Below are 16,417 nucleotides of genomic sequence, written 5' to 3' on the forward strand. Positions count from 1 at the left end.
TATGTGCAAGCTGATTATTATCCAGAAAATGGAAATTAAAACGATTTTTTTCCCCTCCCCATCAAATTGGCAAAATCACGGTCCTAATGAGATTGTCACCGATGTGGGTGAAGGTGGGGAGAAATGGAGCATGAGCTGGCACGGTCTCTTCAGGGATCAGTATTCCCCGGTGGCTCAGTCGGTAAAGAATCTGCCTGCAGTGCAGCAGACCCAGGTTTGATCCCTGGGTCAGGAAGATCCCCTGGAGAGGGAAATGGCAACCCACTCCAGTATTCTTGCCTGGAGAATCCCATGGACGGAGGAGCCTGGGGGGCTACAGTCCATGGGGTCACAGAGTTGGCCATGACCGAGCGACTAAGCCACCACCACAATCGGTATTTAAACTATGTTAGTGTCTAACTCAGTCACTCTACATCTAGTTGTCAACCCTAGAGAAACACGAACACTTATGCACAAAGAGATACATACAAGGAAACCCACTACCTCGTTTTCTGAGTAAAAAAAAAAAAATAAGCCTAAACAGCCATTTATAGAAGAATACATTATGGTTCATCTATACTCTGGAATTCTACTAAACAGTTGAAAGAAGAATGACATCTATGTGTTGACACGCCTTCAGAAAATATTTGAAAATCAAATTGTAGAACAATTCAAAGGGTATGTATGATTGCCTTTAGGTAAAGCAGTTCCCCCCATCTGCTGTGTATGAATGCACACATACAGTATACGTATTTGAACTCTGAGAAGATCATATGGAAAGACTCACAAAACCCCACAAGGAGTCTACAGAATGATGAGGGCAAAACTTCCTTTTTATCCTGATGACTAAAATTCATTCTGTGAGAATATGTTCCTGTATCAGTTGGGTGATTTAAAAAACCCCAAACTTCATGCCCCCTCTGCAATCTTCTGAGACATAATCTGCTTCTTCACAGAACTCCCTCCATCTGCCTGGTCAGGGCAGCAGGGGAGAGTCTCAGTTTCCTGGGTGGAGGGGGCTGAGTTCTAGTTCTGGAAATGCCGCTGAGCTTAAATGGAGGTCATTAACCTCCCTGTGAGATCCTGCTGGGAGACCTCAGGCACCTGTCCTATCTTTTCCTGGGCCCCCTAAGCATCATCAGACCCTAGGATGGATGGGCCCTGAGAGCTGGGTAAGTGAAGACCTGTCCTGCCTTCAAAGGTCCATCTAGTCAAAGCTATGGTTTTTCCAGTAGTCATGTAGGGATGTGAGAGCTGGATCATAAAGAAAGCTGAGCACTGAAGAATTGATGCTTTTGAACTGTGGTGTTGGAGAAGACTCTTGAGAGTCCCTTGGACTGCAAGGAGATCCAACCAGTCCATCCTAAAGGAAATCAGTCCTGATTATTCATTGGAAGGACTGATGCTAAAGCTGAAACTCCAAAACTTTGGCCACCTGATGCAAAGAACTGCCTTATTGGAAAAGATCCTGAAGCTGGGAAAGATTGAAGGCAGGAGGAAAAGGGGACAACAGAGGATGAGATGGTTGGATGGCATCACCAACTCAATGGACATAAGTTTGAGTAAGCTCCGGGAGTTGGTGATGGTCAGGGAAGCCTGGCGTGCTGCAGTCCATGGAGTTGCAAAGAGTCAAACACGACAGCGACTGAACTGAACTGTCCTGTCTGCATGAATTTTCCATTGGCCCCAGGTGCCCCCTTTCTGACAGCCCCTGGGCCCACTCCAAGCCTTCCACCAAATTCCACTAAAATAGAATGGTGCCCATCAGGCCATGGGTGCCTGTCAGACGGTGCTGTGAAATAAGTGCAATCTGGGCCCCCAGGCAGGGCTCAGCCATCACGGTGCCCTCTCCCAGCCCCACACCATGTGTGTGTGTGTGTGTGTGTGTGTGTGCGTGTCCATCTGTAACAGCATCTGGGTGCTGACACTATTTGTGCTCCCAGTGCTCGCTTCGCTAACCGTGCCAAGTGAAGGAGTGAACCCAAGCCCGGCTCCAGCCCTGCAGACAGCCTCCTGCCTCCCCTACTCACCCCACACTCATCTCGGTTAGAACTGCAGCCCTGTGCACACGCCACCTGCCGAAGCCTCTTGACTTCCCTGCAGGAGGTGCAGGCTCCTTCTGGAACTGCCCCCTCCTCTGGGCACACTGTGGCATTTTTATGCCACTGAAGACTTACTCTGCTTTTCAGAAACCAGAGTTAGAGCTCAGATCTCGGCATCCGCAGACATTCATTGAGAAGAATGAGTCACCCTGCCGCCCGTGGCTGCTCTGGCCTCTGGTCGATGTGCTTCGAAGCTCAGGGCTGTCGGATTGTTCTAGACTTTATCACCCTGGGAGGTGTTGCACGTGGTGGGTGTTCAGCACAATGACCGTGAAGGAAGCAGATACAAGGAGGGCCTCCTTTGCCGGACCCACCTGGCGAAGGGGACTGAAGACCCCTGCCCTGGAGGAGATTCTCCTTTTCTCTCTTCCCCCAGGGGAGGCAGGGAAGGGGGCGCTGAAAGTCCGGGCAGCCGCCACATGCCTGTGCTTCTCTGATGCAGAGACCAAAGGGAGAAAACAGTCACAGGGAGCCAGGACAGGCAACGGGAGGTGGAGAGGGAGGAGGAGGAGGAGGACGGGGGATGCTCCAGGCTGGACGTGCTCCTGTGCACCAGAATCAAGGGTGATTCTGGTGGTCCCTCCCTCCACACTGGCAGGGCGAGGTGCAGCCAGGGAAGGGCCTGTGCAGTGCCGGCCAACGAGTCAGAGCCAGGCATTCTCGCCCCAGCCACTGATGACGCTCCCTCTCTCCTTGCCCCTGTTTCCCACCTGCATCCCCTGCCCGCCTCCTCACGCTGCACTGGAACCAGACCCCACCCTCCGGACACTTCCTGAACAAGCTGGCTGATGCTCTTCTCCCAAAGGCCTGGCTGGCTCCACGTGGGCCCGATGACAAGCTTTTAGTTTATCCACGTTCCCGTTATTCATAGCAGTATTTTTCGAGTCCCAGCTACTTCGCCGTTTTGGTTTCTAATCTCTCTCTCTTTTGAGTTGGATATTTTGCAGATGACATCCACAGTGAGAAACCTTTGCCTGGTTTGTATCATGGTCAGGAGATCAGACCGGGGGCTACTGAAATATTTTAAATTCTTGCCTGAGATCACTTCTGCAGGGGTCACTTGCAAAGGCTGCCCTGGACACTCCTGGGTTCGGGCAATTTAGCCGGAAAACCTCCTCTTGTTTAAGAACTCGGTGCTTTGCAGATTCCTGTTCGCACACAGACTGCAGGTCTGGTGAGGACACGCCGTGGGCCATGCTGCTGTCATCAGAGGACAGCTTCTGTGAGTGTGAAACTTCACACATCAGTCTCATCCATCATAAATCAAGCACCTCAAAATAGACTCTCAAACTCCTAGCGCCTCGGCAGAGGGAGGGAGCTAGAGCGATGGAGTTTAACAGCTATCTGATGCTGGAATCTCCAAGCACCCTGATCAGCAGGATGCATCCTTTTTTTGAGGACCTCTGTCCCTGTGACCTGTCCTCCCCAGGCCATGCCATTCCTGAGCAGCCCTGGTGGTTCATGCACCTTTCTTTGCACTAAAAGCTGCCCTTAGAAGCTTCCACCCAGCCACCTCCAGGCCGCTTCCAAAGTCATACAGGTGTCTGGAGGAATGGCAGGAGCCAGAAATACTGAACAAGCAATCTGAGCGGCTCCAGCCTTACTTATTACTCATGTTGTTCAGTTGCCAAGTCGTGTCCGACTCTTTGTGACCCCATGGACTGTAGCCTGCCAGGCTCCTCTGTCCATGGGATTTTCCAGGCAAGATTACTGGAGTGGATTGCCATGCCCTCCTCCAGGGGATCTTCCTGACCCAGGGATTGATTCACATCTCCTGCATTGGCAGGTGGATTCTTTACTGCTGGGCCACCAGGGAAGACAGTTATCCCTTATAACCAGAAGTTAATGTTTTGTTGTTTTTTTTTTTTTTTTAAATACATCATAACCCAGTAGGACCCAAAGCATACTTTTTCTTCTGGAATATGAATTTATGATAAAACATCAGAACTCAGCACTTCTTAAGAGACTCACTCAATTAGAGGAACTCTCCAAAACATGTATTTCAAACAGCAAGTACCTGGTCAGGACAGAGCATTGCTTGGGGAGGAGTGTGAAAGGCACACCTAAAAAGTGTCTGTTCTTTGTAAAGAAGAAACACCTCACTTTGATGTATGGATATGTCCGACATTCCCCAAATGCTCCACTACTTCTGAAAAAAATAAAGAAGATCCGGGCTGGGGGTGTTGCCCAGGCCCCCACGTCCCCTCCCTGCTCCTCCCCTCCTACTGGGCAGCTTTGCGTCGCATTCCTCCTCAACCTTGCTCTTGGTTCTGCTTTTCCCCGAGAGAGAAATGGAGTAGTTTGATCAGAGGGTCTGTAGCTTGGCTGGGCAGCTCCCTGGGATATTCAGGCTTCAGCTTTAGGGCATCTTTCTCCAGGCAGGAGCCCAGAGCGACAGTGGGTCAGGAGGTCCCACAAAACCAAGTGGGGACCAAGTCAGCAGGAGTCAAGTTAGATAATAATGGTCCCTACACCTTGTGAAGGGCTGGCTAATTCAACAAGGACCTCCTGAGGCATTCTACTAACATTTTCAACCTGAACTCAGGGTGGAGATACATATGGGTGTGTGTGTATGTAATCTTCTATGTGTGTGTATACACACACACACACACACACACATATATACACAGGTGTGTATATGTGTGTTAAGTCATTTCAGTCGTGTCTGACTCTTTGCGACCCCATGAACCAGAGCTCGCCAGGGTCCTCGCCAAGATTCTCCAGGCAAGAATACTGGAGTGGGTTGCCACGCCCTCTTCCAGGGGATCTTCCCGACCCAGGGATGGAACCCGCATCTCTTATGTCTCCTGCATTGGCAGATGGGTTCTTTACCTCTAGCGCCACCTGGCTTCCCTCACATATACACATATATGCACATATGTGCATATAATGAGTATAGATATACATATATATAAATGTATATTTATATATGTATAATATATATATATATACATTTTCAAAAGCCCATCCATTTTTGTCTCCCATCCCCTCTCTCCTAGATTAACAGAAGGACAGAAAAGGAAGGGAAGGAAGACACAGAAGTGACCTGGGGGGGACTTGCCTGGTGGTCCAGTGGCAAGGACTCTGGACCAATGCAGGGTGCCCAGGTTCAATCCCTGGTTGGGGAACCAAGCTCCCACCTGCCACAGCTAAGAGTTCGCATGCCACATCTAAAGATTCCACATGCTGCAACTAAGACCTGGAGCAGCTAAATAAATAAATGTTCAAAAAAAAAAAAAGTGACCTGGTGACTTCTAGTGAGCTTCCCAAATGGGTTCAGAGAAAAGTCCTCTCAAACCCACCTGCACATGAGTGCCTGATTCCTGGGGCACCCCTTACCTGAGGGCTTGTGGGGTAGACAGGATAGTGGTCTCCCCAAGGATGCCCTAATCCCTGGTATCTGTGAATACTTTATGCACATGGCAAAGGGGAGTTTGTAGACTGAAGGTCCTGAACCTAGAGACAGGGAGATTTTCCTGAATGATCTGGGTGAGTCCTCTCCTTAAAAACAGAGAGTCTTTCTGGCTGAAGTCAGAGACGCGAGCAGACGAGGCAGGAGAGACGCAGAGTGTGAGCTCCCACGGCACTGGGCTTGAAGACAGAGGGAGTCTGGAGTCAGGGGACAGAGCCTCAGTCCTACACCCCATGATTTTAGTCAAGTACCTGAATGAGCCAGAAGAGGATGCTCTCCTGAGACCTCAGATCAGCATCCTGGCCGGCCTCACCGTGGTTTCAGCCTTGGATCTAGGGTAGCAATCAGCCAAGCCTACCGGACTTGTGGTCTGCAGAACTGGGCGATGGTAAATTTCCATTTGCTTTAAGTCGCTACATTTGTGGCTATTTGCTACACAGCAGCTGGGAGCTGATACAGCTGGCACTGTGGGAGGGCAGGCCCCCGCCTGGATGCGCCGGGGAGCCTTGGAGGTGTGTCCGGAGGCCGGAAGGGGCCGGTCATGCACTCGGAGCCCTTGTGCTATCACAGCTGCGGCTGCTAAGCTCCCGAATGTGGAGGACACACCTGGGGAGCACCCACAAAAGGGGAAAACGCCAGGTTGTTGCTGGAGAGGGTCAGCCCTGGATACGGCAATGCTGTTTGGAAAGTCAGTGGTTGAGATTTTCATGAGTTTTCAAGAACTGGGCCACAGGAGAAACTCTTTACCTCTACCTGAGAATGGTATTTCAAAGGAAAATCAGCTAAAATTTGCTCTAAACCAAATAAGCGCATTTCTCTCCTTCCTCCCCTTTCCATATGAACAGCGTGCCACTCAGATACACTGTCGTTCCTTCTCTCAGCACCATTTGTCTGCTCCCCTTGCTGGGGAACCCGGTGCTCTTGATGACATAGACGACAGGCACCGTCAACCATGAGAACAAGCAGACGTGTGTGCTCTAGGAGGACGTTCCGGCAGAGCCTGCCTGTTGCAGATAGTGCCACAAAAAGAAGCCTCTCTGAAATCACTCCTGCCTTGCACGGAAGCACTGCTCTGTCGTCCAGCATTCTCCCTTATGTTCCATGTCATTGAATTTGTCAGCTTAGCATTGTCAAGTTCAGGGCAGTTCACGAATACAGGTCAAAGAATTGAGATACAGAAGAGTTAAAAGAAAGGACCCCAGACCTTATTAATTGTGGCAGAGTGGAAATTAAAAGGCTCTTACTCCAGACTAGGACTCGCTGCCTGTCCTTCTTTGTGACTCTTTCTCTGGGATTATGATTCGAATGAGGAGCAGATACCAGGAAGACCCAGCAACAACAAACCCAATCACCCAGCTCCTCTCTGCTCCAGCGGGAATTGTGGGACTCAAAGGAGAACGAACAGCTGAAATGCCCCAGGCTCAGGTCAGCCCTTCTCCACCCTCCCCACTGAGAAAGGGAAAGTGTTAGTCGCTCAGTCGTGTCCGACTCTTTGCAACCCCGCATGGACTGTAGCCCGCCAGGCTCCTCTGTCCATGGGATTTTCCAGACAAGAATACTGGAATGTGTGGCCATTTCCTTCTCCAGGGAATCTTCCTGACCCAGGGATCAAACCCAGGTCTCCTGCATTGCAGGCAGATTCTTTACCATCTGAGCCACCAGGGAAACCCCGCGGAGAGGAGTCCCTTCACTGACCGCTGCCATGGTCTGAAATGATTCCTGGGCATCCAGCATAGACCCAGGGTCTCAGGAGAGACACAGGTGCCCGGGGATAGGGGAGGGAGGTGGCTGAGGCTGCCACACTCCTGAGGCTTCAGGAAGCATTCCAGCTGGCAGCCTAAGACCTCAAGGCCGGTTCTGAGTTGCATTTATTAAACTTAACAAGACCAGCATGTTTTCATAACGGAACTGATTTCCTGAAAGACCGAGACGAACCTCTTCTTTAGGAAAGAAAAGGCAAGGCTTGGCTATGAGATATGCCAAAGCAATGTGCCTTGAAAACAAAGGACACAGAGAGGTGATGATGGAGGAGGATGCTCGCCCAACAAAGATGGCATTTCCCAAAGGACCTGCTTTTAGCAGCCACAGAGGTCGAGAATTTCATTCCCAGCAAAACCTTGACTTCTGGCCAACTTCTAGCTAACTCTAGCTTCTCAGATCATTAACAGAAGACAGGACAAACCTGTGAGATGTACTCGCCAAGAGCCTTCATATATCTTCATATGTCCCTGTCCCCTTTCTAAAAGATTAGCAACTGACTATAGAATCTGCACTCACTGCCAACATTCTGTGCTGCCCATAAACACAGAGGTGCCAGAAAGGAGACACTTTGTACCATCTTAGTACACACACACACACACACAGAGGGCATATGCTGCTGCTGCTGCTAAGTCGCTTCAGTTGTGTCCGACTCTATGCGACCCCATAGATGGCAGCCCACCAGGCTCCCCTATCCCTGGGATTCTCCAGGCAAGAACACTGGAGTGGGTTGCCATTTCCTTTTCCAATGCATGAAAGTGAAACGTGAACGTGAAGTCGCCTAGTCCTGTCCGACTCTGTGCAACCCCATGGACTGCAGCCTACCAGGCTCCTCTGTCCATGGGATTTTCCAGGCAAGAGCACTGGAGTGGGGTGCCATCGCCTTCTCTGCAGAGGGCATATAGATCTAACTAAACACCACCACCACCACCACCCCTATCACTACACACACACGCACACAACCAGCTTCTAGGCACACAAACTGGTTCACCTTAACAGCTAAATGATGGTCATGACATGTACATTTTAGCAGAGTTCTTCATTCTTTAAGAATTCTCTGCCACAAGATGAAGCTTGCTCCCAGGGGTAGCTTCTCAGTTCCGTCCGACTCTTTGTGACCCCATGACTATAGCCTGCCAGGCTCCTCTGTCCAGGAGATTATCCCGGCAAGAATACTGGAGTGGGTTCTCCAGAGGACTTTCCCAACCCAGGGATTGTACAGGTCTCCCATATTGCAGGCAGATCCTTCACCATCTGAGCCACCAGGGAGGCCCAAATCCAGTCTAACTGGTTATATGGAAAAGACAGACAGCTGGGTCTCAGATGGAGCCAGGTCAGTGCGTCCAGCTGGCTGACTCTACACCAATTAGTGTCAAACCCAGGAGGGCAGGGGAGGGTGCGGGAGACCATTCAAGCACTTCATGGGTGAACGTTTTCTTTCAAGAAGTTCAAAATACTATACTACATGCCTATGTACACTGTTTGGGAGGATGGGATGAATCCAAATGACTTGAGACTGACCATCTGTACTCAGGGCTATAAGCAGATGTTCAGTTTTGAGAAATAATTGCGGGGTTATCCATATTGCCCAGACACCAAACTGAACCCCTAGACAGAACCTACACAGAGGGTCAGAGAATCCGCATGTGACCGCAACAAGAAGGGTCCCACACAGGGGCACCCATAAATATTTTGTAGGGACCACCTGCTGATCAAATTGAAGTCAGCTGGAACTCAGCCTGGCTTCTCCGTAAACCAATCAGACTTAATGCAAATCAGTGTGGGTTTCTGGAGGTGGGCAAGAATTCACACTTAGTTTTCCAGCAAAAGAGCACTTCAGTTTCAACGAGGCTAAATGAGTCACTTCGAGTTTTAAGCAATTCAAAGGCTGTTACTCATGCAGGTGAATATCAAGGAGCTCTTTGGATGCTTCACAGAAGGAGAGGAATATGATTTATGAGAAGGAAAGCCAAGGCCCAAGATGAAGTAACTGAGGAGAAGGCCAGTCCAATACTTAACACATTAACGTGGTGAAAAACTACAGCCTGGAAAGGATATCTTGCAGGACTGTCCTTAAGAGCGTTGAGGAATCCCGCCTGCTGTGAACCTGGGGGAATGAAACAGAATTTAGTAATCAGACGTCACTTCCAAGAAACAGCCTTCACGCCGAAAGCTCTCTCATCTACACAAAAATAATCAGTGTCTCGAGATCAATAAAATTACATTTGGTAGAGCTCTGATACTGATTGGACAGTGAGAGTCCACCAAAGTTATTCAACAAGAAAATGGCAGATTCATAAGTAGACCCAACATCTGGAGGATATCTGTCCAGTGAAAGCAGATGGGTGCCTGCACACTTTCCTGTAAGTTACAGTTCTGATTACTCCTCTGTTTTCCTCATTTTAATAGGAAAATAGAATACTACATGCTATTTTCTCTCTTCTTTTACAAAAGACTATTTCCCCGAAGTTGGTTAACATTTGACCCTGGGAGTCCTGTAAGCTAGACTAAGTATCAAAGACGCCTTTCTCTGCACCCAGAGGAAACAGACGCATAAACCCGAAGTCTGTATTGCTGACTGCTTTGGGGTTTCAGACATGTGAATACAGACTGTCTGTGCAAGAACACATTTCTTCAGGGGCCGGAGTGAGGATGCATCTGACAAAAAGCAGGTTTTATTTTGTGTATTGGCGTTAGAGGCTTTTGAGAAAGAAAAGCCCATATGGAGGAGCTCTTAGTGGCCCCACCTTGGGTTGGCAAGGCTGGGTCCCCGTGTTCTGGGGACATAAACTGGCCCTGGCGTGGCAGTGAAATGAGCGAACAGGACAGACCCCACGAACCGGTTCTAGCGCATCTCCGTGGCGTTGTCTGTTCCAGACCCTCGGTGGAACCGGAAGCCAGGCTGGCTGGGGGGAGGCTAACGGTGAGATGGTTCCAGTGCTTCCCCAAGTTCCCACCCCCTCTTGCCCAGTGGCCACCTTGGAGGCCCAAGAATGTGCCACGTGCTCTAAGGATGCCAACTGATTGAAGAACTGATAAGGAAAGCTTGAGGTGTTCCCATCCTCCCTGCCAGGCCAGAGGGGCGTGGACGTGCTGCAGATCTCAGAGCAAACGCAATCTTGAGGCACACGGATGGACAAGAAGAGACAATTTCTCTTTCCCTGGTGGACCCAGACCATATCGCTTTCTCAAGCTCTGCTTCCTCTAAGAGGAAATCCAGACGTCACCTTCCCGGTGATCTCTGGACGACAGGCTTCCTCCCCGGCCGCCCCTGACTATCCGGTGTCCCCTCTCAGAGCCCACTTCCTGGCAGGGAGGACTCGGGGCATGGTCCCCAGCTGCTCTCAAACAGCTCTATGCCTTTGCCATGGCTTCCAGAATTGTAGGGGGGATCACGGAGTCATGTAAAGCCTCTGCCCTTCTTGAGCACAAATCAGGGGTCAGGGTGGGGTTGTTTCGTGGGGGTTGTGGTGGGGGGTGCAGAACCGGGAGAGGAAAACCTCTATTTGCTTTTGTCCAAAACATTGCAGTAACTTGCAGGCTTTTTTTTTGGCGGGGTGTGGGGGGGGTGGAAGATTGGGTTAACAATACATCAGAATAAGCTAGAGCAAACTCCATTTTGCTGAAACCAGAATGAGCAAAACTTTGTTGTTGTTTAGTCGTGTCTGACTCTTTTGTGACCCCATGGACTGCAGCAGAGATGAAAATGCCACTGTGCTGGCAAGTGACGGGCTTCACGGTGTGTGTAAGAGTGCGTGTGTATTACCAGAGTTAATGTGTGGGGTGAAAACTGCCTGATACCCAGAATGTAGGGGCAAGGCCATAAATACAGTGTGATTATATATATGTGTAGGCATTTTGAAGTTGCTAAAGATGATATAAGAGGTAATGTTTAAAGACTATTTTTCAGTGTCATAAATATGTTGGAATGCCAATACTTCTTTCTTCTCTAGTTGTGTAAACTACTGCTTCTTCTGTCTATTAATACATACATATTCTTTGGAAGGACTGATGCTGAAGCTGAAACTCCAATACTTTGGCCACCTGATGTGAAGAACGGACTCATTGGAAAAGACCCTGATGCTGGGAAAGATTGAAGGCAGGAGGAGAAGGGGACAACAGAGGATGAGATGGTTGGATGGCATCACCGACTCAATGGACATGAGTTTGAGCAAGCTCCGGGAGTTGCTGATGGACAAGGAGGCCTGGCGTGCTGCAGTCCATGGGGTTGCAAAGAGTTGGACATGACTGAGCAACTGAACTGAGGACCCTAGTTAATTGTTGCCACTTTGAGACTCTGAAAATAGAACAGATGCCCCGGAGAGCCCTTGGGCCATCCTTCCCAGGTGGTGTGGAAGGGTAAGGGGATCTCTGACCTGTGATAATCCTCTTCCTGCTGTCCCAGCAAGTTATGGCTCTCATGCATATATTACAAATTTGTGTTACATTTAGATGAAAAGATTGGGAAAGAATGAATGGAAACTAGGATTTAAAATGCCTGTGAAAATTTGGAATAGTCCATGAAGGTCCAAAGTAAAAAGAACTAATATGAAACTTCCAATACCACCCGCTTCCCCCAACCCCCATTCAATCCCCACCAAGAGAGCAAGTAGAGAATGTGCATGTCTAAATTTGGTTTTAGCACACTGCGGTCTAATCCCTGCTTCAGGGAAGAAAGTGAGGTGTGTGTCTAGATACTTCTAGAAACATTCCAGAGAGAGGCTCTGGACTTGCTAATAGATGATTGTACTTCAGGAATATGGACAGAGGCATTGCTGGTCTTTAATGTTGCTAATGGAGCTGTAATGGAAGTTTAAAGGCTCACCTTTACAGGTCAAAGCCAAGTGGCTTCCTTCTTATCACATCACTATTATAGGAAAGTGAGTTCAAAGTTATGACCTTCGAAAGGGGAGTGAAAAATGCCATTTAGGCAAATATATATTAAAATCACTTATATCCCAATTTCATTTTTAATAAAGTTGCCTCCTTCATAGCTTGCCAATGTCCTGGCAGATAATTAAACATCTTATCAAATGTGTATCTCACATTTATAGATTTGTGTGTAAGAAAGCTCAGTCTTTATCCCCATTTTTTTTTTTTTTAGGGAGGGTGACAATTCCTGCTTAAGTAGATTCACATTTTTAAAAAATTTCTGTTTTTCAATGGGTATCATGACAACACATTATCCTCTGGGAAAATGTGGGGATGGTTCCTCCTGGGGATCTCTTAAGCGGAAGAGAAAGTGAAGTCACAAGGTTGGAACAGGGACCACGTGTCAAGGAGAAAGTCTTGTAAGTGAAAGAGTCTGATCCAGGGGCACCCCTGGCAGCTGCTGTCAGAAGGGGGTGGGAGGGAAGGGGAGGGAGGGAAGAAACAGAAAGCGGGGGCAGCTGGAAGTGAGGAGGGGGCAGGGAGGAGGAGAAAGAGAAGAGAGCCCAGAATGACCAAAATCTTAAATCAAAATTAAATCAGAAAACTGAAGTCAGGCAAATGGTTACATACGTAATCTGATTTCGTCAGCATACTTACGAAGGATGACGTGGGTGATAACGAATGCAAATATAAAGACTGTCAGAAAAGACAGAGATAAAATAAACATATAAAAAAATCTGTAGTTTCGTTTCCCCACACAGTTGCCTACCCAGGGACAGTGGTGATCAAATCGTTCTGAAATGAGAGGTAGAAAGAAAAAAAAAGGAAAATCAATTAATAAAATGCTTTTTTACTTGAGGGAGCTCCCCCTCCCATTCTCTGATAACATAATAAAACATTCTCTGTTCGTATTTCCAAATGCACCACTCAGAGAAATGCGCAACATTAAGACACATCAAGAATGCAATAATTTGACAGAATTTAGCTGTTTTGAAAAAACAAAGGATGTGCATTCTATTCTTATTACAATAGAAACTCAAAGATTTCCCTCTTTTGTACAAGAAAGCTCTTTGGTTCATAGAATAATCTTCCCTTAAGATGGTAACAATACTTCTGATGGTAACTGCCGGGCTGGGCGGGGCTGGGGCTCTGCCTTCACGGGTGTGTGGTGCTGAGCCACCTTCTCTCATGTTAAGTGGCCGAGACAGAGGTCGCTAGGAGCCTAGGACAGGACACAGGGACAATCCTGGTTCTCCCATTCCAGTTACTGCTGTTTTCCAAGAAATGTCCCTGCCATTTCAGTAGTCATAAAAAAATTTATATCATTTTTAGTGATCTCTGATCTTCAAATAATGTAATACACCTGATCTTGTAGTCCACAACTCTCAGCTTCCTTACCTGTCAAACAAGGATACCATATAGAGTCCCGTGGGGCCAAATACTCTGGGAAAGCGTTTTTTTTTTTTTTTAAAACCAGCATGTGGTGCTTTATAGCTTGTGAAGAGAAGTCACATATGCCCATCCATTTGACCTTGAAACATTCCCATGAGGATAATGATGCTGCTACCCTATTTTACAGACGAGCGAACTGTGGTTCAGGAGGGAAGCTGCCTGCAGGGCCCGTACGGCTCAGAGGCAGTGGAACTGGGGTTGAGGTCAGGTCTTTCTCAGGGCTGGTCCCATCTTGCCAATGCACAGGCTGCCTCGAGCATTTGGAAAAGACAGAGCGCTGGCTTTGGGCGTTTTTATCCTGTTATCCCAAACTCTGTCCTCCCACCCTGGGGATTTCACCAGAGTCTGTAAGGCGTTTGTGATTCACTCTTCCTCTTCTGAATAATGGCTAAGTGCTGCTCTACTTTCCAGCTGACCTTCTACTCAAAAGGCCTATCCGAGGTGTCTGATGCAGCCACTCACAGCAGACCACCTGCCACGGGAGAAATGCTAAGCTTTGCATTTGGACTCTTATCCAAGCTTAGCTTTTATCCAAATTTCACATCTCTCTCTGTGTGCTTTGAAAAGATACAGAGAAGGCTGTGAGGTGGGACTACGTAAATTAACATCATAAAGTTATGCGAGGCAGTGTTTCCTTCCTTTCCAGTCACCTATCATAAATCACTCATCTCATATTTTATATTCAGTGCAAGCCTGTGTGTATGTTAGTCACTCAGTCCTGTCTGACTCTTTGCAACCCCACGGACTGTCTGTCCGTAGGATTTCCCAGGCAAGAATAGTGGAGTGGGTTGCCGTTCCCTTCTCCAGGGGATCTTCCCGACCCAGGGATCGATCCTGGGTCTCCTGCACCGCAGGCAGATTCTTTACCGCTGCGCCACCTGGGAAGCCCAGTGCAAGCTTATTTCTTGAAAAGGTCATGAAGATGCCTGGAGACCATGGTGGCAGAGGAACTGTAAGAGTCATCGTTGTCTGCAAGCGACAAAAGCAAGCAGCAGCTGGTCACCCCTAGAGAAATCTCAAAGCTCACCAGCCTGGTGACAACTCAATGGCCTGTAAGATGCTGACACTGAAAGGAAAGCAACTCCTATGGTGTGTCTGTGTGAGTTACAGTTCAACATGTGTTACCAACGCCACACAACTGGAAAAGTTATAGTGAAAAGTGAAAGTCGCTCAATCATGTCCGACTCTTTGCAACCCCATGAAGTATATATGGTCCATGGAATTCTCCAGGACAGAAAATTGGAATGGGCAGCCTTTCCCTTCTCCAGGGGATCTTCCCAACCCAGGGATCGAACCCAGGTCTTCCGCATTGAAGGTGGATTCTTTACCAGTTGAGCCACAAGGGAAGCCCAAACAAGTTAATCCTTGCATAAAACAACCTCATTTCCCCAAGTCAGTGATCTACATGGGCTGTGCACTGGAAAAGTCTATACGGAACATGTAGAAAGAGAAAAGAAATTGGGATCAACCGAATTTTCCTAAGAGTCTGAGGCTATCATTTGAGAAACCTCTTTTCTGCTTAACACATGCCTATGGAAGATGAAAATGAGATGTGGAGGCTGGGGACACAGAAGGCCAGGTCAGGGTGGGACCTCTGGTTCCAGCTGTGAAAGCTGATCTCCAGATGCCAAGTGCGTGGCGGGCGAGCCTGCCCACTATAGCGAGAGTTGCCCACCAGCAGAGGAGACATCAGAGCTGGGGAGGCAGAATTAACACGATGGATGCCCCCACTCTTAAGTACCAAGGTCTTAATGGGGCACCGTGATCATTTCTATGGGGTCAGGGGGTAGGTGTATTCTTAGCTTAGAAAGCTCACCGTGAGCTAAGCTAATGCACTTTCCTGAGGGAGGCAGAGCTGCTAGGGAAGGAAAGCAACAGATGATGCACACGAAACCCCTGGGCACAGGGTCTGGGGGCTTTGGAGGAGACGAGCAATCTCTCAGGGTGGGTGTGAACGCCTGGCTCTCCGGCAGCCCTGAGTGGAAGCAATTTCCATTTGGAAATTTGCCTTATTGAAAACCCTTTTCTTTTCTTGGCTGACAAAATCCCGCTAACAGTGTAGGCTTGCTGAGAAAGACTTTGACTTAACGGTTTTCATGGTCTCCTTTGTGACTGTTGGATACTTGGTGGTAAACGAGCCTGGTGGGTCAGTCAGTAAAGCGTCTGCCTGCAAAGTGGGAGACGTGGGTTCCATCCCTGGGTCGGGAAGATCCTCTGGAGGAGGAAATGGCAACCCACTCCAGTGTTCTTGCCTGGAGAATTCCACGGACAGAGGAGCCTGGTGGGCTACAGTGCATGGAGTCACAGAGTCAGACATGACCGAGTGACTCACACACACACACACACACAAATGAGCCTGAGAGCTGGGTGTGCATCTCTGTGGAAGAAGGATGCTCAGAGCCCAGGGCCACCTCCCAGCCTCCTCTAACCCCGAACTCTGGTGCCCTCCTCCCTCCTCTTGATTTCTAGGGTGTCAGGGTGTGTCATAGCCTCGCTTACCCCAGGCTATGCCTGTGCCTCTTCTTTTCTTGCAGACTCTCTGTCTCACCCAATAATCTCTTTATTATTATTATTATTGAACCCGGGGGACCCAGGTTCAAATGTCAGCTCTACACTGATGATGTCAGAACAGCCGCTGCCGCCTTCACGCACCTTATCTAAAAATCACCTTATTTATTTTTACTTGCTTCTGTCTGCTGACTCTACTCCAAGCCTTTAATAAATGTTTGTTGAGGACTGACTAAGCCCTCACGCTACCCCAAGGACGTCCCCATGAGCAAGCACATTGCCCAGGGTGGCAGGGCTACCAGCAGCTAGGCTGGCTGGCTCTAGCTGCCTCCAG

At 48.7% G+C, this 16,417-nt stretch overlaps 1 protein-coding gene across 8 annotated transcripts in view; it reads right to left on the reverse strand.

The window, feature by feature from the left end:
* The window catches only part of ZDHHC14 (zinc finger DHHC-type palmitoyltransferase 14), a 292,894-nt gene that overhangs the window by 34,870 nt on the left and 241,607 nt on the right, over positions 1-16,417 (reverse strand). For all 8 annotated transcript variants that reach the window (XM_044924052.2, XM_006075700.4, XM_006075699.4 and 5 more), the window contains 2 exons: positions 12,781-12,918; positions 9,310-9,358 (listed from right to left, as the gene is read on the reverse strand). In XM_044924052.2, the coding sequence (XP_044779987.1) occupies positions 9,310-9,358; positions 12,781-12,918 (187 nt within the window). The remainder of the gene's footprint in view (positions 1-9,309; positions 9,359-12,780; positions 12,919-16,417) is intronic.

The sequence above is a fragment of the Bubalus bubalis genome, chromosome 10 (genome assembly GCF_019923935.1).
Source record: "Bubalus bubalis isolate 160015118507 breed Murrah chromosome 10, NDDB_SH_1, whole genome shotgun sequence".
NCBI lineage: Eukaryota > Metazoa > Chordata > Mammalia > Artiodactyla > Bovidae > Bubalus > Bubalus bubalis.